This window comes from Balaenoptera musculus, chromosome 1, assembly GCF_009873245.2.
Source record: "Balaenoptera musculus isolate JJ_BM4_2016_0621 chromosome 1, mBalMus1.pri.v3, whole genome shotgun sequence".
In the NCBI taxonomy this organism is placed as follows: Eukaryota; Metazoa; Chordata; class Mammalia; order Artiodactyla; family Balaenopteridae; genus Balaenoptera; species Balaenoptera musculus.
This window is the reverse complement of record NC_045785.1, coordinates 182,705,024-182,728,561: the sequence shown is the minus strand read 5'-3', so window position 1 is coordinate 182,728,561 and position 23,538 is coordinate 182,705,024. Positions and strand designations below refer to the sequence as shown.

General features: G+C 41.7%; 1 protein-coding gene across 5 annotated transcripts in view; it reads right to left on the bottom strand.

The window, feature by feature from the left end:
- Positions 1–23,538, bottom strand: part of NR5A2 (nuclear receptor subfamily 5 group A member 2) — a 128,128-nt gene that overhangs the window by 42,625 nt on the left and 61,965 nt on the right. For all 5 annotated transcript variants that reach the window (XM_036829337.1, XM_036829345.1, XM_036829328.1 and 2 more), the window contains 2 exons: positions 12,987–13,106; positions 7,666–7,813 (listed from right to left, as the gene is read on the bottom strand). In XM_036829337.1, the coding sequence (XP_036685232.1) occupies positions 7,666–7,813; positions 12,987–13,106 (268 nt within the window). The remainder of the gene's footprint in view (positions 1–7,665; positions 7,814–12,986; positions 13,107–23,538) is intronic.

The window sequence follows — 23,538 nt, the reverse complement described above, 5'->3', positions numbered from 1 at the left end:
GCAAATATTGTGACCAGCCTCAGGAAGGACAATTACCACATCATGGGAAGACTAGTTTTTGCTGTTTCATCTTTTATGCAGATACTTTGTAAGCAGCGTTTTATGACATGCGGACAGTTGTGATTGTTTCAGAATTGAATTAATACAGTATTCAGATATACATGGTGATGCAGATACAAATGTGTGCTAGTGTTCCAGCCTCAAAAGCTTTTCCAGTGCTTCTGGAAGGAGGCTGTGAGCTGAGGATGGGAATGGGCCCTCAAACGCGTCCTGGCTTGGCTGTGGGTTTGCTCCACAGTGGTCCATACACTTGGTAGTCGTTGTCTGATTGACAAAGTGATCAGTTCATTTTGCTCTAGGCACTGCAAACACAGTGTTTAATCACTGTGATCAAATCTGTCTGTTGGATTTGGAAACCTCTTTCATTAACTGGATTTAATGTTGCAAAAAAGCAAAGGAGCATTCGAGTTTCCCTTTGTTCCTGTTTTCTTAGATTTGTGTCTTCTTCCCCCCACTGCCCCTTCCAACTCAATAGGGGCACACAGTTCGATGGCAAAAAAAAACCCTCAGACCCAACAAGTTGCTGGACCTCTGCTGGAGAGGTGGGCAAAACCAGTAGCCTTTTCTGTAACCCCTGGCATCCCCTTCTCCAAAGGCGCTCGTCGCTATTTCCAGGCTAGTCTAGAAGTGCCGGGGGGGACAGAGCACAGGGCCTCTGCTGTGTCCACATGTGCGCCCCCCCGCCAGGGATGCCCAGCTGGGGGAGGGCGGGGTGTCTGGGCACAGCCGGGGCAGAACAACCTGACCACCCCACAACTCGCCAATCATCAGGGGAGGCTGCAAAAACTGCTTGCTCCCCCCGGGAGGCGGGGACTTACACTGATGCAGCGCTGACCTCCTGACTGGGATTGGCAAATGGAATGCAGTTTAGCCGAGAGGTTACTATGCCCTCCTCTGCCATCCTCCTCAGGGCTGCAAACACCCGGGCGGATGGGAGGAAGCGGGTGTGCACGGTGAAGTTTTCTCTTACTATAGGAGAGCACGCGCCATCTGTGCTGGTAGCTTCAAGGTGGTCTTTGTCATCCAGCAGCAAAAGAAACGAGTCCTCCCTTAAGGGGGCCAGGATTGAACTGCTGTGGTCTCCAGGCCAGAAACACGGGAGCCTTTTGTGTGCGTACTTAAGGACGGAATGTCTGCTATTCCTGCAAGTCCTGTGGCCTCTGGTTAATGAGATGTGAGGGCAATAGCTCCTCTGCAATTCCTGGCCCGTTATAAAGCCTTCATGTTTCAACTGAAATCTGCAGATATAAATAATCTGGTCCTGACAGCGATGGGAGTTCCCTTCTGTGACAGAAGTTCCAAGCTCTGCACAGAGGCCCTGACTACACGTGGGTCACCTCCCTACTGGCATTTTGCTTTGCCTTCTTCTCTGCAGGGAGCTATTACAGGGCATCTTGGCCACGTTCTGACCTTGAAAGCCAGGAGGAGAAAGGACATATGTAGGAAAAGAAAACAAAGATAGATCTTTATGTAAAGCCCCAAGCCGAAGAATTACTGGACAAAATTCAAACCAGAAAAAAATACCTATCCTATCAAAAACTAAGCCCTTTGGAAAACCAACGACTGAAAATACATTTCCTTAACCCAAAAGACTATGAACTCACCATCCACATTCTCCAGCTAGAAAACATGGTGCACTTTTATTCACTATTAACAATGTCAACATCATATTGCAAGAGTCAGGGTGGACCCTTTAGCAAAGCGGAAAGTTGTACCTGAAGATAGAACTTACTAATTCTTCCCCTCCCCACCAAGGAGCTTCATGCCCTGAACCTCCCAGACACCTATGGCTCCACTTTTTCTATTTTAGGGTTTTAAATGCCGAAGCCCACCAAAGGGGAAGCGGAGAATGACCGTCAAGTTACTTTGGCTTATTTTCTCCTTTGAACATCAGAGTTCAAATAGAAAGTAGACATGCAAGTAATGAAAGCTTATGATCATGCAGCTTTCCTAATGCATAGTGAGTGGTCCAAAGAAAACGACAAACCTAAGAGGCAACAACAAAACCACAAGGAGGGATTCTCCGAGAGGGAGGTACCAAGGCTTTAAGGCCAATGCTTTCAACAAGCTTGCTGAAATCCTGAACCCAGAGTTCACACAGACATACAGACACACACATGCAAACAACTCACATTTAGAAACCAAGGGAAGTAAAAAGCTTCACAATTATTTAGTATATTCAGTAAAAACTGGAGATTCATGTAAAGCAGTTCCCTGCTTTTACCCAGGAGAGGCTGGTTTTCTTTTCGGTCCGTATTCCTCAGATGATGGTCCCAATTCCCTACATCATTCTGTCTGTATAGATGGTGCCTTAGGGTGTAGGGAGCATTTTAAAAATATTGATTGATGAGCTCATATGTCCCTGAAGAGGACAGAGTACTGTAGCAGGGAAAACACGGACTGGAATTTGGGGTCGTTAGTTCCCGACCTGGCTCTGAGCCTAAAATGTTGGGGGTAAATCACCTAGTTTTTTAAATTTCAAATGCAAAATGGAAGGGAGATAGTAAATGATTTACCCGCTTGAAGTATTTTATTATTAACACTACAGAAGAAAAGCCTTCCTGCTCCCTCCTTCTGTAGCTCACTTTGATATCTGACCTGCTTAGTGTCACAATTCCAACAGAATCTAAATACTGATCATCGGCCCTTAATTCCATTAATTATTTTGTTCCCAAAGGAGAAGATTCTGTTTAGTCTCTACTTTCCTTATAAGAATTCCCTTCACAATGTGAAGACATATCCTTATTTTCTAAAATTAAAAGATGTCAAATTGTCTAATACGTCTTATAGGATCTATTTTCTAGTCTCCCTTTCTTCAAATTTTGCGCATTTTTTTAAACTAATTTTTCCAGTTCCCATTACTTTTTTTTTTTAACCTAGAAGTTGGAAGGAAAAGCTTTCTTTCACTTATGAATGCAATAAATATTTCTTAAAAACCTACTATGTGTTAGAGAGTAGGCCAGGAGCAGAATGCAAACTGGTAACAGAAATAATGTAATTTTGCAACATGGATGGACCTAGAGATTATCCTACTAAGTGAAGTAGGTCAGACAGAGAAAGACAAATATCATATGATATCACTTATATGTGGAATCTAAAAAAAAATGATACAAATGAACTTACTTAAAAAACAGAAATAGACTCACGGACAGAGAAAACAAACTTATGGTTACCAAAGGGGAAAGGGGTGGGGAGGGATAAATTAGGAGTTTGGGATTAACATATATGCACTACTAGATATAAAATAGGTAACCAAGAAGGACCTACTGTATAGCACAGAGACCTATACTCAATATCTTGTAATAACCTATAATGGACAAAAATCTAAAAAAGAATACATACACACACACACATAAAACTGAATCACTTTGCTGTATACCTGAAACACTGTCAACCAACTATACTTCAATAAAAAAAAAAAAGAAAACAGCTGTTAGAGAGTTCTTTGGAAAAACTAGTCTCCGAGACTAACCTGCACTTGGATAGGACTTCGCAGCTTAACCACTTCCTATTACAGATCACAAGCTACTTTGGTAAAGGCTTTGCCTTGAGTTTAAAACTGAGTAAGTCTAACTGAATCACACTGCTGTACACCTGAAACTAACACAACACTGTAAATCAACTAACTATATTCCAATATAAAATAAACATTAAGTAAACTATCTGCTTAAAAAAAAACTAAGTGTAAGTCTATTGATGCATCTATTTTATCAGCAACATTTCCGAAGTCCCTCCGGTGTACTGAGCAATGTGCTAGAAATCTGGGATGTAGAGAAACATAAAGGACAATTTCTAACCCCAATCTGCTTTTTACGCTGGGGAAATCCTCTCAAAGAGAATAAACAATCTCTTTAACTCAGCTGAGTATGAAAAAGTGCCTTCAGAAATATTGGCTGACCAGAGAAGAGAATAACTCACAACCAGTCAAGGGCACTCATCAGGGGAAACAGGATGCAATATGCCTCTTCTTTCTCCTGCCACCTGGGATCGAACAGGAGTCCAGCAGCGTCTAGCCACGGAGCCTCAAGGCTGAGAAAATCCCAAGCCAGAGTAACCTCTTAGCTGGCACATTCTGGTCACTTGCTGTTCTGAGCACTTAGGCCACATGCGTATTCCTGATGGGCTTGACCATGTAATGACATTATTCAGGAAGCTGCAGTTAAAGACCAGGTGATTGCTTCTCAGCTCTGCGTTTGTTTTCAGGAGATACAGTTAATGGGAATTCTACTGGTCTTTGGAATGCATGCGATAATGATGGTATTTGGGGATCAGGATCCCACACACCTCTTCCTCTATGAGATTTATTTCTGCCCTGGTGGGTGACAGCAAATTTCATCAGTCACTTTGATTCCTTTTTAAAAGGTGGGAGTACAAACCAATAAATAGACAAAAATTTTGTTTTGGCCTCTCTTGGGTCGTCAATATTAACTGGCCAACTTAGAATTATCTCCATGGATGCAAATTATCTCACAGTTAGGTGAGACAAAGGGTGGGGGGGGAGGGGGGAGTAATAGGATTTTAAGAAAACATTCCAACCAGCAAAGACTGCGCCTCCAGAGTCTGTTATATCACACACAGAGAAATATCCTGGGAGATGGGCATTTTTTACTTTTATTCTTTTTTTTTCAACCAGCTTACCCAACTGATGTCTGCTCACGGATACTATTTGAGGAAAAACATCAGGCAGCAGAGTGGAAGAATTTTGGTCAACTGTACTTTTTACTTTAGTCCTGTCATTAGCTTTTCATGAAATCAGGACCCAGCTTCAGTGAAGGATGACTTTTGGAAGGAAGGTGGTTGGACCTCAACTAATCAGCCGCCGTTCCTATAGAGTTTCCTATTCTGGTTGAAGCACCCAGGACCCTGAGACGCATCCCAGCTGTTTCCTCTGAACCCCATCGCATCCCATGGTCTGCACCCTGTAACGTGTCCACACCCCATCTCACTCCTGTCTCCAAGGGCGTTAAAGCCACTTGGAACACAGTTTCTAGTCCCTTTTCCACACGACTATCAGGAAGGCAAATCAACTTCAGTGACGCACCTCATCCCCCTTTAAAGAATCCTGCCGTCCGTCTAGATTTTTTGCAGGATGAAGAATCCGAGGTACCCAGTTTTGGTCGCAGCTATATCCCAATGGCTGCTCACAGGAAGTACTCAGTAACTGCGGAGTGTCCCTCACCTGCCTCTCCAGCACATCCGCTGCTTCCCTCAAGCCACACTGGTCTCCCAAGAGTCCCGACCTTGAATCCATCTTGCCCTCTAGCCTCTGTGCTTTTGCCCCAGGCATCCATGAGGCTTAGGAGACTGTACCTGCGTGGGCTCACTCACACCTACTCTCTCACCACGTCCATCAGGAAACCCTGCTTCATCTTTCACCAAGAGCACACAGTCTCTCTCTACACAGCTCCTGGCCTTGGATCAGTCCACAGAAGCCTCGTGTTCCTCCAGGATCCCAGAGGCTCAAGGCTGGGCTGGGATCAGAACACAGCAGGTTTCAGACTCAGGGGCACAGGATCGGCTTTCGAGGGAGGCCCTGGTATGATTTCACTCCCATCACAGGTAAAACAGGCTTTTGGAGGCTGGCCTGGGTACCCAAAGGTTAATTATCCACATCCCTCAATGAAGTTGTCCCCCAAAGATTGATTATTCATCGTTTCTATGGGGGGAGAAAAGCTTTCCATTCACAAATTGGAAACTACCTGAACTTTACTGCCAGTTACTTTATTCTTGCTTCTTTAAAAATAAACTCTTGGCCAAACTTGATTTACCTCTGATCGATCGGAAAGCCATGCTGTCCTTTCCTCCTTAAACAACAAACAGACATAGTTTTAAGGGACATTCAACTAGGTATTCCCTGGTGCTCAGGATCCTGAAACAGTTAACACCCTTATTAAACCAGAGAGTTCTGTGTGGTTGAGGGTCTGGTGAACACACGACCCAACTAACTGTTCAGGAAGATGATCTGTGAGGTTCAAGTGCTGAGAGCACTTCGGGATCACCCGAACCCCACCCTGACCACCCATCCATAGTGTTTGGCAGAGATATAATAATTCGGAAAAATGATGAAGGAACAATAAAAGGGGTGAAAACTAAACATGGCTGATGGTTAATCTCTACATCTTCCAATGTCATGCAGTTCTTCAACTAATTTAAAATACCACTGAAGTGAGATGAATCTCTTTAAATATTTTATCACCAAGATGCTATAAGATTTCTTACACACACATTACCACATTTTTCATTTAATTACTGATCAAACGTACGAGTTGAAAAGACGAAGATCTTGCCATAAACCAGAATAATCTGTGAGATGACAGCAAGCAGGCCTATGCTATCTTCCTCTTGGTTTTTAAAAAAACTGTTCTTGAGTAAAACACATAGACTTAGTTAAATAGAACTTTCCTATTTCTTGTGGTTAATACAGAAACCATACAGGACCCAGTGCTGGCATGGTAAACCTTTGAACACTACATCTATGAAATTCTGTTGTCTTTTTAAATTTTCAGTAACATTTCTTTTTGCTATATTTATCACATTTTCCAAAATATGAAAATGTTCCTTTTCTTTTAAATGTTGACTACATGTGAAAAATTAACTCTGGTTCTATTACTTCAAACTATCCCTTTATTAGCAACAGTTGTGCAGTGCTGTCAAGAAGCATTTTAAAATGAAAGTACCAAATTTGGAGTGTAGACACATCTGTTTTACTTTGCAGTATGTTTTATTGTTTTATTTCTAAGGATATGAATTCACAACTATCTTATAACTGAAGACTAAAGAAAAAACATATGTTGGTAAATCTGATTTCTGCATTTTTTTCATTCAAGGGAAGTTGCCTCCCTCAGCTGTCTGCCAATAAGTAATAAATGGACTTGGCAAAAAGTTTATTTAAGTTGGCTTTATTAAGCCAACAAAATACTGAAATCAAGTACGGGACAGGCAGAAAAATCTGTTCCTTTGAAGTCAATAAAAATCCATCTCCTTAATCCTTTTTTTATTCCAAGCAGTGGTGATTTTTCTCAACTGACTCACTGGGAGCCTTGATTTAGCTAATCTGTCTTGCTTAGTTATCTTTCTTCTCCAAAGCTTTCCTAAAGAAGCATCCTTTCCCCTTGACAACCGTCATCTTTTATGCTTGCATAGTGGTGCATCTGGTTATAAACATTCTCTAGTTAATCCTGATAGAGATTTAGGAAACAGGTTTTTAATTACCATCCATATTTTACAAGAACAAAAACAGCAGTAGCTTGCAAGCTGAAACAAAAGGTGCAGAGAAACGACCAACAGCAGAAAGGTGGCCAAAACGTGACACCACGCGTCTTTCCTAACCCTGTGTCACGGCTGTCTATCAGCGTCACCCACTCATTACAGCCATCAGGGAAGAACACTCAGGACTCCAGTCATAACTCCTTCCCCATACGCCAAACCACCCACAACAGGGCTATGACTCAGCCAGGAACACACACAGGAAAACATAATCGAGCTGGAAGATTTCACGATTAGAAAAGAAGGTCATTATCTTGGAAGAACAAAAACATGGATGGACCTCAAGACACTTAAAGGTCAGTATCATTTAGTCATTTTTATGAGAAAAGGATTCCTTACCTAAACTAAAGAGCACCAAGAATTTCAGACACACGAACTCTCGTTGGTCAAACTGTAGAGAACGAAGCTTTGCCACCAGCTCCTGTGCGTGACTCATGAGGTTGTTGAGTGTGGCCCCTGCTTGTGAGGCTATGATGGTACAATCCACCTGCAACACAGGATCAGTTTAGGGGGTTTTCAGAATCGGAAATTCTATATTTATTTACTATTTACGTTAAAATTTATATATGTATATACACATATATTAAAAATATGTATACGTATATATTTCCCTTGAGACTTTTAAGCACTGTGGGTAAAAAATCAGGTTGCAGTAGACATTCATAACACAGGGGACTTTCCCCACGAAAACAGTTTGAGACACATTCTATTATTATAAACTGTATCATAATCATCCTAATCAATCTTATCATTTTGATAAGCCCTGTAGGAAGCAGGTCTTGACTGCCTCAATTGTACATGTAGATACCTTTATCTTTTTTCCTACTGTGAAGTGACATTATCACCTAAGATGAAAACTGTTAGCTCATGAATAAGTTGAAAGAAAAATATACTGTCCATAAAAAGTGAATCCAGGCTGGCATTCTATATGCACATGAAGTTAATTAATGAGGCAAGTGAAGGCAGAGATATGTTTCTACATTTTATTAAGAGACTTCATTTTAAAGTAATCATTGCTCAAGCTTGCATGCTTATGGATGATGAAAGAATCACATTTAGATTATTCGCTGGTTTGCTGCTTCCTCAAAAGCGACAAAGACTAGCTACTTTCCTATGCTTGTCAATACATTTCTCTCTAATGACAGCAGTGATCTTATTTATGAGAAGAATAATTTCTTGATTCAGAAAACAAAAAAGGTTTATTTCCTTCTTCATTGAAAAAAAAAAAAAAGGTGGTGCAATGCATCCATCTCAGATTATTCACGGGGACACCAAAAGTTCAATTTATAATAAGTTAAGATGCAGGGGTGGTTATCAATGGCAGAACTGGCTTTGCGGCTGCAATTACAGCATAATGGGAAAGCCCAGTTGGTACCTGATGCTCCCATCCTTTTTTTTTTTTTTTTTTACTGGCAAGCTCTCAGGCAACCAGATACTCTTTTAGGTGCATTTAATATTTGCAGCAGCAGCAAATTTGTCTGGGAGGCAAGCCCTCATCTGCCACTCACCCGGAGCAGACTGTATTAAATTTTTATATTTATTGACATTTCATTACCATAATTGACTGCACTTGCTTCTCTAGGAGAAGGCACAGGGCTGCCTCCTAAGCAGGAGAATGAGTCCCTTGAGGAGAATTTGCAATTAAAAACAAGGCAGGATGGATTTTTTTTTTTTTATTGTGTAAATATGATGAGTTGAATTTTCAGCTTTAACTTGAGAATACTGGGTGTACAGAAACCTTTTTTTGAGAGTGAGAAAAATTATGAGTCAGTGGAAAGACGGCCCCCCCAAAGGTGTCAATGAGTTTATAGAGGGTCAACTGCGCGTGAAAAAGCCCCAGTCTGTACGTGTCCTGGGGAGGCCCCCGCATCACCACTGCACTGTCCCACTTGCCTGGTCCAGGTGCCCACATCTCCCCACTAAGTTCAAACATCGACTGTCCTAAGCGCGCCTGTGGTTTCTGTTGCAGATTGTGTGAGAGGAAGGGACAGCACACAGGCAGCCTGAACCCTGAGCCAGAAGCAGAGAGGACAAGAGGATGGATGTCACGGACCACGTGAGGGTCACCTGCCTGGCACACCCAGGGATGTCCCAACCATCACTGTACCAGTCCTCTTACAGGAGAACGTTCTACTCCAAGGATGTTCTTCTTACTTAACAGGAGCGGCTGAGCTCTGAGTCCCTTAGAAACTGTACATGGTCTAACTGCTCCACATAATAGTAATATAAATCCTATAGGGACAACTGGGGTAGAATTGGGAATGGCAGCCAGGGCCAGAGGTAGAGGAAACCTGGGACAAGACAGGAGAGGGTGTGGGCCAGTGCAGCCACTGATGAAGCAAGAGCCTTGGGTAGTCACAAGAAGCTCCATCTTTCATGCCCCCGTCTCTCAGTGAGGCACTTCAGCTGGATAATACTAAGGTGCCACCCACTTCCACTGTTATCAAGAAATGAGAGTAGTTGGGACAACACCGCCAACTTAAGCTTGGAATCAATTGCTGAAAGCATCGTTGGTGTAGCTCAGAATGTACATAACCCTTTTTTTTTTTTTTTTTTTTTGACTGCAGCATGTGGCATGCGGGATCTCAGTTCCCCGACCAGGGATCAAACCTGCGCCCCCTGCAGTGGAAGCGTGGAGTCCTAACCACTGGACCGCCAGGGAAGTCCAGGTACATAACACATTTTAATAAAAATCACTAGTGGATCCCTAAACCAGGAAGGTGTACTACTAAAATAAGCCAGAATTATGTTGGTATTAATTGATTTTTCAATATTAAGATGGGGTTAATTCAATTTTGCTATGTCTGTGGTTCTAACAGGTAGGCAGTAAGTTCAAATACTAGAACTTCACAGTTGCAAATGTAGTACATTGTAACTGAAAGGACTCTAAATAATTAATTTTTTAAAAAATATGGATAAAAATTTGCTATGTGTGTAACTTGAACAGGTATGAAATAAGTTCAACTATTAGAACTTCATACTTGGAAAATAACACGCTCTAATGGAAAGGGACTGAAATGGTTTCACAGGATTCTGTACTTAGTGAGAAGGACTTCACGAAATCAATTGTCACACCAACAACTTTATCGCTATACATTTATTTACATGCTAATTTGAAAGCCCAAACATGCTTATGAAATGGGGGCTCAGATAACATTTCTTTCAAGGATAATTTATCAAATTGCATGGCTCTGAAGGAGGGGCAGTGATTTATTCCTGAAACAGAGCCCAGATTGGCAACTTCCTGACATTTTATTACAAACATAATTATATTTTCATTGTTGAATGCGGAGTTTGCCCTCATTTCAGGAGCAGCTGGCCTTGTCTTTTATGTACTTAGTAAAATTAATTTATCGCTCTCTTACATGGAATCTTTGTGCCATTAAATTCAACAGAGATATTGAAGAAATACTATAAGCGGATATCCCCTTTGGATAAATCTCACTCACCATGAAGGTAACAACAGTTGTAGCTAAATTGCTTTTAGTCCTAATAGCTGAAATTTTTGATGACTTGTACGTTGTAAGATGCCTGTCTTTTTAATACGATACGCAATTAATAGAAGGTAATGAATAAGGTGCCAGTAGTCCTTTCCCTTAGGAAAATGTTACAGCGGCTGTTAATTAGCTACAATATGCAAATACTGAAAGTGGTGCCACATCAAAATCCTCTACTGTTGTTTTATATATACACATACAGCCGTATGTTTTGTGTGCGTGTATTTTTAAAATACTGGATACAAACGAATTTTTGTCATAGTGATAAGATGCTAAATATTTGGAATTGATTTGGCAGTGCTTAACGTTACTGATAATCATTATTTCCTTTTGGCTTAACAAGGTTATTTAATGTACACTTATAGAAGCCAGACTAAAAGACAGAATTAAAATAGCTAACTTTAGGGTTAAGTAAGAAGTTCCGTTGTGTTGGCAAAACGCAAAGTCGCAATAATTGATACTAAAGACCAGAAATGCCATCTACTCCTTGACTGTTCTTGGTTTGGAAAATCAGAGAAAGAAATGCACTTTCTCTACTTTTTACATGGTAATTACCTTTACCCGGGGGCAGCACTTAAGGCAAAATGAAACGTGAAATAAGGAGCATTTCTAAAGAGCGGGAATGGAAGTGCTCTGAGAAAGAATGGCACAAACCCATTTGATTTCTGGAACTCAGAAGGATGAAATCAAATTAATTTGTGGGCTGAGTCTTGTTCTTCTAATGCAGCTCCCAGTCGGGTTTGGGAGGGAGGGGGTTGGGAATCAGACCCGTGATTCAACTCTGAAAATGGGTACACTTCTCCCAAAGACCTGAGCCACGGGATGAAAAGGCTCAACAAAAATTCACAAGATCGGGAAGTCAAGCCCACTGAGGTTTGATTCTAGAAAGCCTTTCTCATGAATAGTGCGGAAAGCAGAGATCAGACTAATCCAATCCGCAAAAACTCTGAAAGAATGCTTTCCTTTAATTTGCTTGGGAACATGTGATTTATTTATAATTCAGCAAAAGATGTGGAGACAGCCTTTCATTTTCAAATATGCGCTGCTGGGGTTTCACAGCACATAAACATTTATGGCCGATGTAAAAGATCACAGTGCCTGAGTCCCCGAGTCCTGAAGCACCGTTCAACACATGCCTGGAACAGCCCAATGGAGTAAACAGATCTCTGCATTCCTTGCATCCATTTTAAGAACACACCAGTTATAAAACGGAGGCTAAGAGATGGGAGGGACAGGCCAAAATCCTGTAAAGTTGGAATTAGGCCCATTAAGTAGACTTTCTCTTCCCCCAGGTGTCCAGAAGGCCAAGTGTCTCTCTTCCTTCAAACCTTTGCTCAAATCTCACCTTCTCAATAAGGATCAACCAACCAGTGCTATTAACACTGCAACCCAAGGGTCACTCAGCAACACAACCACGGATGTACGTTGATTCTCCTTTACACAACAGTTCCTTTTTTAGAAAAAAATTCAATAGCACTTAGACCTCTAACATTTATTAGGATTATTGATTATTGTCAGTTTCTCCTGCGACAGTGTTAAGCTCCATGATGGTTGGACCCTGCAGGATGCTCAGTAAATATTTGTTGACTGAACAAATATCTATTCAGAAAGGAGCAGGACCTCACTGTAATTTCCTCTTTCCACCTTCCTTTTCAATAATGACTGGTTCTTACTAACTAACACTATCACTCCCTTCCCTTCTCACTTGCTTGCCATTAGGCCAAATATTTAGATGATTGATATATGATATTTGAATCGGTCTCTTCCACTAACATGATTCCAAAATAGTGAGGATTCCACCATTTCTAAGGTTTTTTTAAAAAAGGCAGACAAACAAGTGTGGTAGATTCATGCAGACGCTTGAGGAAACAACCCCTAGGTACTAACCATTAATTCTGATTGAGCAATTGTTTTGACCCTTCAAAGCACAACTTTCAATCCCAGAAGCCTGGAAGCGGCAGGCTGTTTGTGATCACGCCGGCTTTTACAAGTTTCACTGTAATCATCCAAGCAGGAACGAAGCACACCAAGTCAGCTTTTCTAAATTACTTGCAGCCAATGTCCCTTTCAAAGCACAAAAGTGCTCCTGACCTAGTTAAATTCCTGCCATCTTGAACGTGCTTAATGAAAAGACACTTTTTTTTTTTTGGTGTCTACACTCACCTGTTGCCCAGTAACCAGAAAGATGGATCCTTCCTTGCCGTGAACCACTTGTCGGTAAATGTGGTCGAGAATTAAGAGCTCACTCCAGCAGTTCTGAAGCAGCTTCATTTGGTCATCAACCTGTAAAAGAAATAGAAAAAAATGACACTGTAACTCAGTACTTTTTTTTTTTTTTTTTTTTTTGCATGATTTTTTACCTGAGAACCCACTATAAGCAAGGAAGGACCACCAAGGGTCACCGAAGCACAGATGCTCAGAATTTCCATCCTTCCTCCTGAAAATCATTCTTTTCATTTGGACAAATACTTTTTAGGCCACATATAAATACTTGAACTAAATATTTATAATCAACGAGCTGCTAGGAAAAGGTACTCTATTAGATGGGTCTATCATTAGGTCTATTAGCATTTGCTTGTGGGAGGTACAGGCGCCTCAGACTGTCCTCAGTGGACCCCATTAGAATGACCCCAAATAGCCCAGGCTTGGGTAGAGGTTAATACATTGAGCCCAAGCTGAAATAGGATATGGATATTAGCAAGCCACCAAGCTGTGAGGATTTATATGAGAGGCAATCAGCAGGACAGCCCAAATGACTTTTGAATTTAGAAGCACACGGCCGTTGTTTGTCATCCGTGTTCACCCAAAGTCCAAATTGTGCTAGACTTTGACTAGAACAATCACCAAGCTTGGTTTTGATGTTCACCTGCACTTGCTTTATGATTTGGACAATTTTCCCACAAACCCCCTACACTTCAGTTTCCACATCTGAAAAATGGGCCGAGTACAGTACCCCCCTCACAGGATGGCAGTGGTGAGTAAAATGAAGAGGGCTGTGTCACAGTGAGTATTTTATCCACATGGTGTTGCCCCCCCCAGGGGACTGCATTCTTTAATGACAGTAACATACCTATTTCAGGTACAGGCCACATATCCACAGTCAAACGTGGAGGGCATATTGATACATTTCCATGGCTATCTGTGACAGTTTCTTTTCATTTTGTAATACGTACCAGCCAAATATCTTGGTGTGCCCAAATACATCATGCATTTATACCAACAACACCTGACATTTAGATGTCATGTAACAGTTTTGAAGAGTTTTGCATATTGTTTTAGATTTAATTCAGAGAACCTGCCTGTGGAGTTAGCAAAACCGGCATCATTTCCTTCAATTTACATATGAGAAAATATGGTCTCAGAGACCTATTAACTGGTACACCTAGAGGATTCTCTTTCTCTCTCTCAAGCTTTAGGATGTCTCCAAATTACATGGAGAGGTGCCAGACTCACAGACATAAGAAACAAACTTACGGTTACCAAAAGGGAACCAGAGGGTTGTGGGGATAAATTAGGAGTATGGGACTAACAAATATACACTAAATAAAATAGATAGGCAACAAGGATTTACTGTAATAACACAGGGAACAATCAATATTCAGTATCTTGTATTAACCTATCATGGAAAATAATCTGAAAAAATATATATATATATATATAACTGAATTACTTTGCTGTACACCTGAAACTAACACAATATTGTAAATCAACTATACCCCTTTTTTTTAAAAAAAGAAAAAGAGGTGCTAGAATTTTCTAAACTGAAAATTCTAATTTCTAATCTAAATTCTAAATTCTAATCTAAACTAAAATTCTAATTTCTAATCTAAATTCTAAATTCTAATCTAAACTGAAAATTAAAATTAATTTAACTCACTTATAACAAATTCATCTTTAAGCAGATATTTAATGAGATTCTGGATGGTTGGGTGATTCTTAGGAAGTTTCCACTCACATATTACCAGTGATAGGAGCTTAGGGCTGACTATTTCCATGAGTCTAGAAAACAAGACAGTACTAAACTTAGACTAAAGCAAGCATTCGAGGTACAACTGTGCACTTTCCAGCTCTGAGAGTTTGGCCAAGCCATTTAGTTCTCTAAGCCTTATCTTCTCGCCTAAAAATACAAGAGAGAGTTTTTGTCTTGAGGATGGAATGAATAAAGAGTGAAACAATACACGAATGAAGAAACAATGCCAAACACAAGGCTCCCAGTTGGAAGACCATATTGATCCTGTTGAGAAGGAAAAGGGTAACTGCAGAGATTGAAGCTACAGTCAGGCTCTGTGATCAGGAAAAGGCATCCCCAAATATCTCCGTCAGAAATGATCTGTTCTGACCAAAAGAATTTCACTCATTAAGTAAACAGATGTTAAGAGCCATTTATTTGTTGAGTCTAAGTGCCGGGTCTGGGGTATAATGGTGAACAAGGTAGAAGCAGTCCCTACCTTGTGGAAATTCCTCTCCAAGGGGAGAACGCTCACCAACACGGGTGAGTGGGTGGGTGATAGAGGGAGCTCATCCTTCTCCAGAGGAAAATCTCCAGTGTTGTGTGTACACGTCGGGCTGTGGGCAGCAGCTGGAGACCCACCTTGCTGCTCTCTGCACACAGTTCACACTAGGAGCTGCAGCCAAACGTCCTAACAAACGTCCTGGGTGTCCTCACCCCCAGAAGTTTTCAGGGACTGTCCCTCTCAGATGCTCGGGGCAACTTCAGAACCAAATGCACTTGGTTCTACTGGGTTTACTACACTTCATTCCAGCTCATACCCTATCAGCATCTTATTTCAAATTTATCAGTCCACGGTGGCAATTCAGTTCCCCTGCACATTTTCTTCTGTGATGTGAAGCTTTAGTTATTTATTTAGCACTCTTTCCAGGGAAGCTGAAAATACTACACTTTGAGATCGTTTCCCCAGAAACAGTTATCATACCCAAAGGATGCCAAGAATTGGGGAATAACCTCGGAGCGTGGTTCAAGACATATGGACGGAATTCCAGCTTAAGAACCTATTTACGCGGCAGGAAGATTTATGATTCCCATCTTGCAGGTGGAAAAATGAAAAAGCTAAGAGATGATCTTCTTGCCGTGTAGAAGAGGAGAAAAGGCGAGTGACCATTAAAAGCAGCCTGTTTCCTGGAGCCATCACAGTGACGGGCTTTTCCTCCTCAGGTGCATGTGGTGGCCCCTATCTTTGGTATAGAACACGAGAGGAATACTTATGGCAACAGTTTGCCAGCATCGCAGCCTGTTCAAATTGTAAGATAAGAACCTCACTTTCCCTGGCCTTCTTTTCTTTTGTGATCAGGACACACTTCCAAATAAGGATATATTTGTGTGTCATGCTCAGAAAAAGAGTGGAGTGTATCATTTTCAGACCTTATTCCTAACTCTCTGTGTGTGTGTGGGGGTGTGTGTGTGTGTGTGTGTGTGGAGATGGATTGGCTTTGAAACTCTGTCTATATTTCCTGGGCCCTCTGCTGCTTCAGAAGTTGCAGGAATAGATGAAATTGAGCATGTCCATTTCCCATAACTAGCACTTCATTTTTGGTTTTGTATTTTGTGCCATTCATGTCATCATTTCTTCTGTTTCCACCAAGTCCTGTAAGTGCTTGTTTATTTGTCTCCCTCCTTGAGGCCGGGGCAGCCTGGAAGCCGCAGCTCCCGGGGGGTCCAGTGCAGCCCCAGCAGAAACGCTTGTGAAATAAATGAAGGAACACGTGACTGACCGTGGTGCCTTCACTCCTGCAAGTGTCTGCTTTTGGCCGGTGTCTCTGGTACATAGACAACAACGGCAAAAGTGACTCCTTCAGGGCTCGTGGAGGGAAGGGTCATCTTCACCCGGTGATGAACACGCGCATGACCCTCCCCACATGGGCCAGCAGGTCTGGACCCACCGCTGGCCCTCGGTAAAGACTTCTTGACTGATTGTAATTTTAACACCCCTCTTGGGCAATTGATTACTTGTTTTAAGGCTCTCTGAGGAGGTTTTCCAGGCTGACATTCCATTTCAATATTTCCATAATTGATTATGTGGTATTTTATGTTATCTTGAAATTGGAGAGTATGCAGCTTCATGGGGCTTTGGGTGACATAGTTTTTATGCAGCTCTATGAATGAAAGGACAAGGCAAATATGATGACCGACTTGTTCCTTATCTCTAGATAAGAGATGCTGGCAATTTTGAAGATAACTTCTCTTTAGGAAGGAGTGTTATAGGTGATAGGGTGGAGGGGGTGGGGAGAAGAGGAGAAAAATAATCTACTACTTTTGAGTACATTTCCGGGTATGAATGCTGTCAACAAACAATTTCGGGTGGCATTTGGGGAGCCCAGACAGGAGACTGAGGGAGTGTAATTTCCATGACATATCAAAACCTCTCACTAGTTGGTAATACCCCCTCGTACAATCCTGTGTTATCAGCTGTAATAAAAAGAAGGGCTTATCTCAGAACCCTTGTCACTCATCAGAAACGACTCACACTGGTATCACAGATGAGTGTGTGAGGGGACACAGGGCTCATATTGTTGCGAACACACCTTCCCACAACCCAGGACGTTAATCATTAGAAACCTGTGCTTTCTCATAAGAGGAGTGAATTTGGCAAACAATTAGAAGAAGAAAAATGTGTAGATCTTTCTCAAGCCCAGGTTGAACTTATCAGACCCTTTTTGTTGCCCCCTCAAATTTACCTCTGCTCAGTCTGGCCACTGAACTGTTATTCCACTTTCCCTCTCGCAGGGGCATTTATTTGAAAATCGACATCATGAATCATTGTGGTTAAGCTTTAAGGAAGATATGTTTAGGAAAACATTCAACTGACATGGGTTGGTAATTTAAAGTGGACATGAACCCATTTCTAATTTCGGATCGTTAAATCTGGTGTGTGCCAGGCCTTGTGCGAGAAAGTTGGGGGAAAACAGAGGTGGCCAGGACACAATCCCTGCCTTTAAGAAAGTCACACTCCAAGGAGAGGAGACAGAAGTGTACATCCATTATAATAACCCCATGTGCACTAGAAGCTGGGGGTCACTTTACCCTGCTTCGTTTCTTGGGGAGACTTCCAGGGGGTCACAGAAGTTTCTGAGAAGGGTACGTTTAAGCAGGTCTTAATGTTGTAGAACCACTTAATAAAACTCTTTTTTTTTTTTTCTCAGTAGCTCCTGTTAAAACAACGCTTGGAACAAAGTATTTTAAAAAAACGTGAAGATTCTTCAGAACCATTACAAATAACATCCAGCTATTATTTCTGGACAAAAGAAAAAAAATCCTTGCAGGTGGACCTCCATTTCCTTATACTTTCTTTTGTGACAATGATGACAGTTATAAAGGTATAGTCAGAAGCAGGGAGAGAAAAATCAAAACCCAAACAAATCAGCATCAACTTAGCAACTCCTAATGAGAGCCTACTTTGGTCAAGACAGACACACAACTGCTTGAATCCTTTACTGGCTTTATAAACAACACTGATGGTTATCTGCAACCTCTGTAATAAACTGCTACAAAGTCCAAGAAAAAATGATTTCACACTAACAATGATTAAACAAGCACTAAGAACAATACTGTACAAGAGAAATAACAGCCTAACTCCCCTGTCAATTGTTGCAAAACCCAACAGATTTATGAGCAGAAGTTCTTCCCGGCTCACAGACAACTGAAGTGATTCCTGTGTATTTGTTAATTGCGGGCTGTCGGTCCAGAGTACAAAGACCTGCCTGGCAACACTTAGCCAGGGACTCAGCTCTTCTGGCCCCTTCTCCGTTTCTCCAGTGGACCAACAAAGGATTTTTTTCTCCCTCTGGGATCGAAACTCTCTTCCAGGTGAGGGAAGCAGGAGGCAGAGAGGTTTGACTTCAGGGTACCTGCCCTGTGTTTCCACTCCCACCAACTCCTTCCCATCTAGGTCACGACCAAGAGGCCACGGAAATTAGGACCCCGTGAGTCCACGGGCTTCTCCATCTAGTTGTCATTCATCACATACACCGTCACTAGAACGATCTATTTCGGTCAGGCTATTCCTCTGGAACAAACCTCATCCACATTCCCTAGATTTCCCTCCGAAGACCTCTCCCAAAGCAAACCTCCCTGACCAGCGTGTGGGGATCAGACACTGATCAGTGTGCCCACTGGCCCATCATCCAGGAACTGAGGGGGTCGAATGGCTGCCCTACAGCTGATAGCCTCGACCTCCGGGGACATGGGCCACCTCCACACCATCAGGGGTAAAGTGGTTGGGAAGTGAACACGGGAGCTGTCAGCAGAGGAAGGAGACAGAAGATAAAACAGACCAGACCTCAATCTACTTCTTGAACATCTCAATCCAGGGGCAGCAGAGGCGTCAGGGGCACGAGACCTCAGGGAGCCCTAAGGGGACCACCCTGAACCCAGGGTCCAAGAGCCGGCGCCCTGGACCATGATGAGTCAGCACAGGCTCAAAAAAATCCTCGGTTAGGAAGCGAGGGAATCATGTGATTTGTGTTGGAGGCTTTCCATCAACAATCACTAAATTTCTTTCAAAGACGAACGCTTCCAAGGTAAGTTTCATTTATCCGGAACATTCAGATGCCTGCTATGCCTTATTTCCCAGGGATGCTGGATTCAATTTTCTTTTATTTAAAGATGGGTTAATGCCAGATATTCAATGCCGACTTTTTTCATTTATATACATGTGAAGTTATTACATCAGTGAGAGACACCTTTGAGGTCTGGAAGAAAAAGACTGCATGGTGTATGTAAACGTGAAATATCACTATTGAGATCTATGTCATCACCACACAACATGATGTAATTTAACCAATTTCTTTCAAACAGAAATGTAGCTACATTCTCAGAATTTGTCAAAGTGAAGGATAACTTTTGCCCGGATTTTCCTCTTCCTCTTATCCACATTTCAAACAGCTTCTTATTGAAATATGAATTAATTATAAGTTAACAGTACGTTCATCGTACTTGTGGGGTCAATTAAGAGTTTGCACCCAGTAGTACTGGTAGTGTTTTCTGTTCAGGTTTCTATGTCCAGCCACATGGAATTTACATGATCTGACTAAGCTGAGCGCTAAGAGGTAAAGAGACCATTCTTCCTTGTGGTCTAAGGAACCGATCACATTCTGCTGTTTCAAAGTCAAAGCATGTTCATTCTTTTACACAGTTGTCCAGTTTTCCCAGCACCCATTATTGAAAAGACTGCCTTTTCTCCATTGTATATTCTTGCCTCCTTTGTCGTAGATTAATCAACCATAAATGCATGGGTTTATTTCTGGGTTTCTATCCTGTTCCATTGATCTACGTGTCTGCTTTTGTGTGAGTACCGTACTGTTTTGATTACTGTAGCTTTGTAGTATAGTCTGAAGCCAGGGAGCCTGATTCCTCCAGCTCCATTTTTCTTTCTCAAGATTGCTTTGGCTATTCGGGGTCTTTGTGTTTCCATACAAATTTTAAATATTTTGTGTATAGCACAAGGAACTCTACTCAACATTCTGTAATAACCTAAATGGGAAAAGAATCTGAAAAAGAATATAGATATAGATATAGACATGTATAACTGAATCACTCTGCTCTACACCTGAAACTAACACAACATTGTAAATCAACTATACTGCAATATAAAAAAAAAAAAGTCAAAGCATGTTCATATGCAAAGAGATGGGAAGAAAAGGGGTTTTTTTGCCACTCAGAGAAGGTGAGCTGTGTCCATCATTCCCCTAAGAGGGGCTTTGACAGGACAATTCAGTCAGCACGACAGGGGTGATTCTTCCGTAAGGTGGCAGTCTTTTACAAAGTCAAGAAGTAGGAATTAGCATATTGGTGACCTTCATGGCCAACCCAGTCCCAGATTTAGTGAGACTGGCATTAAAAAGTTTGGTTTGTACAAGGGCATGCTTAACCTAGGACTCATTCATCTTGTCAGGTTACAGACATTTCCCAATCAACAATTAATCAAATTACACAGATTGGTGTTGGGTGCCATTGAGACTTGAATGAAATAAGACCTAATTCTTATGCTCAAGAAATTTACAAACGAACTGAGCAAACACGACATATCCACGCAAAATAACCAGTGCACAAGGTTAACATATAACGTGTTAAACTCCGTGGAACGAATGATTAGAAAATAAATAAATATGTGTGTTTGTGTGTGTGTGTGTGTGTAAAATAAAACATCCTACACACTACTATATATAAAATAGATAATCAACAAGAACCTGCTGTATAGCACAGGGAACTCTATTCAATACTCTGTAATAACCTATATGGGACAAGAATCTGAAAAACGTATATATATAACTGAATCACTCTGCTTTACACCTGAAACTAACACAACATTGTAAATCAACTATACCCCAACAAAATAAAAATTAAATTAAAAAATAATAATAAAATAAAATGCAACATCCCTAAAATTTTTTTGAAGCAGTTTGTACATACGAATAATAAAAGATGAAATGACAGAAGGGAGAAAATGGAGATCAAGGGAAAATAAAGATAGGAAAATAAGTCGAAGCCAAGAATAGCATCGGTTCCCAAAACAAGCTCGATAAGGGCTGTTCCAGTGGCTGGCAAAGGGCCACAGTTTGGGTCCTCGTCACCAGAGCACCACTGCTAACATGATTTGTGCACACGTGACATTCGAAATGTACTGGACTCCCGAGAGAAACTTCACGTGTGTTTCCACAGGAGGGTTCTAGATGACACATAAACCAGGCTCTGATGACATCCCCTCCATAGCCAACACTGAGCTTCACAGCGAACGCTCCCTGTAAAACTGATGACAATGTTAAGAGGAGCCAAGATAATCTGGTCCTAGAACACAAGTTTCTGATGGTCTGTTTTCCAAAGATAACCTGAGACACTCCAGAAATGGAGAAAAGGTATACATTTTAGGGCCCTTCATTTATGGCCTAGTTCAGGACCATTAGACACTACGAAGGAAATATACGGGCTTTACAGCTCAGAAACCTGGGTTTCTGCCTTGACACCCTCACCATGTAACTTTGGGCAAAGAATTCAAACTCCTTAAACCTCAGCTGCTCTCCTGAGCCATTGTTTTTGTTAAATGGGATAAACACAAGTGTGCCCAGCTGGATGGGCACACCCTATTAATAAAGGGTGTAAAGACACCCTATTAATGGTAAGGAAACCTGAATCTCAACAAACAAAGGAAGGTCAAATATAAGAGGTGCTGAATGAAGTACAGAGGAAAAAGATTTCAGGTGATGGCAAAGGTTGCTGAACAAGAAAAGAAATAGTTTAAGGCAGATTAATGTGAAATATTTTCCAGTGCTTTCTCCTAGTAGGTATTGTTTCATTTATGACCACTGCCTGTTTCCTGTTCTCTAGTTTAGAAATCTCCTCTGTATAATTAAGGCAATGCCCCTCACATGTCTGACCAGGCGGATCTTCCAGCCATGAGGACAAAGCCCTTTAAGCCTGGTTGGAATGTCCAGAAAGCATCTGTGAGTATGATTGTCATTTTCGGAATAGGGTAGCGAGGTTAAGATTATAATCTTCATTTTCCAGACACTGCCTTAAAGACAATAATGACACTAGCCACAGAATTCCAGGTATGCAACAGCCCATTGTCTGGACAACAGTGATTAAGGCATAAATTAGGGAAGGTTTTTGGCAGCCCTACATGCCATGAAATGGACTCACTGCTGGAGTCCTTGGGACACCAGATGGAGAAGAAAGGAAGATGCATGAGCTGTGACTCCCGTAAGGTCTGAATGCAGCTTCCTCCTCCTGGTAGACTGCATTTCAAAGCCAGAAGAAAAAAAAAAAGTTTTTAAGAGGCTAAAATGTCCTTGGGTCCCTTTTGGCTGGCTGCTTCAATCAGGCTTTTGGCCAAAGAAAGGAGGAAAGAACCCAAGTGGCCTAAATATCACTCACCAAAAATACAACCCACATTAGGGCAGAGGCAAAGGAGAGGTCCCTCAGGACCGTTCAGTGATGGGAATTCGCTGGGTACAAAGGCTCCTGGGAGAATCCCTCCACCCGGTTCCCCAGTGACACAGGAGGACATGCTCCCTTCACAGGATTCAACTTCCCCCTTCAGGTCGCGGTGCTGAGGATACATGAACCTGCGCCTTCAGAGGTGCCCAGAAATATGTTCACAGAAGTGGTGGCAACTAAAGAGAAAACTCCAGGAGTCGAAAGTGCAGGATGATTATTTCTAGGTAAACCAAACCATTTTCGCTTTGCCTAATTAATGTCTGCTTGGTCAGTGCTGAAAGGACCCAGTAACCACCTTTAGTTCAAAGACTTCATTTTACAGAGGAGGCCATTCCGGTCAGGTGGGCTGTGATGTATAGCAGGTTAGTCGGGGGCCAGAAACGGGGTGGGAATCCAGGTGTTCTGAATCCTAGCCCAGTGTTCTGTCACTAAGCCTTTTTCATACAGGAATAAAGAACAATCTTTTTCTCTAATATTTTTTTAAAAAGAGAACATTGCCTCAATTTATTTCCTGCAAGGAAATATATTAATGGTAATTTAATGTCTCTATTTCAAATGTGAAGAAGGTTGACTTGAGAAATAAAGTCCTTTGGAAATATACAACAAATATGGTTACCCAACGATAGAAGCTTGGATTTTTTATCTGGACATAAAATCTAGATAGATGCTCTTTCCTATTTTGGGGGAAAGACTATGAAGGTAACTTGAACAGAGGGTGAGCTAAGACCTGGCATTTACTTAATCCCAAGGGGATCTGTTCTGTGC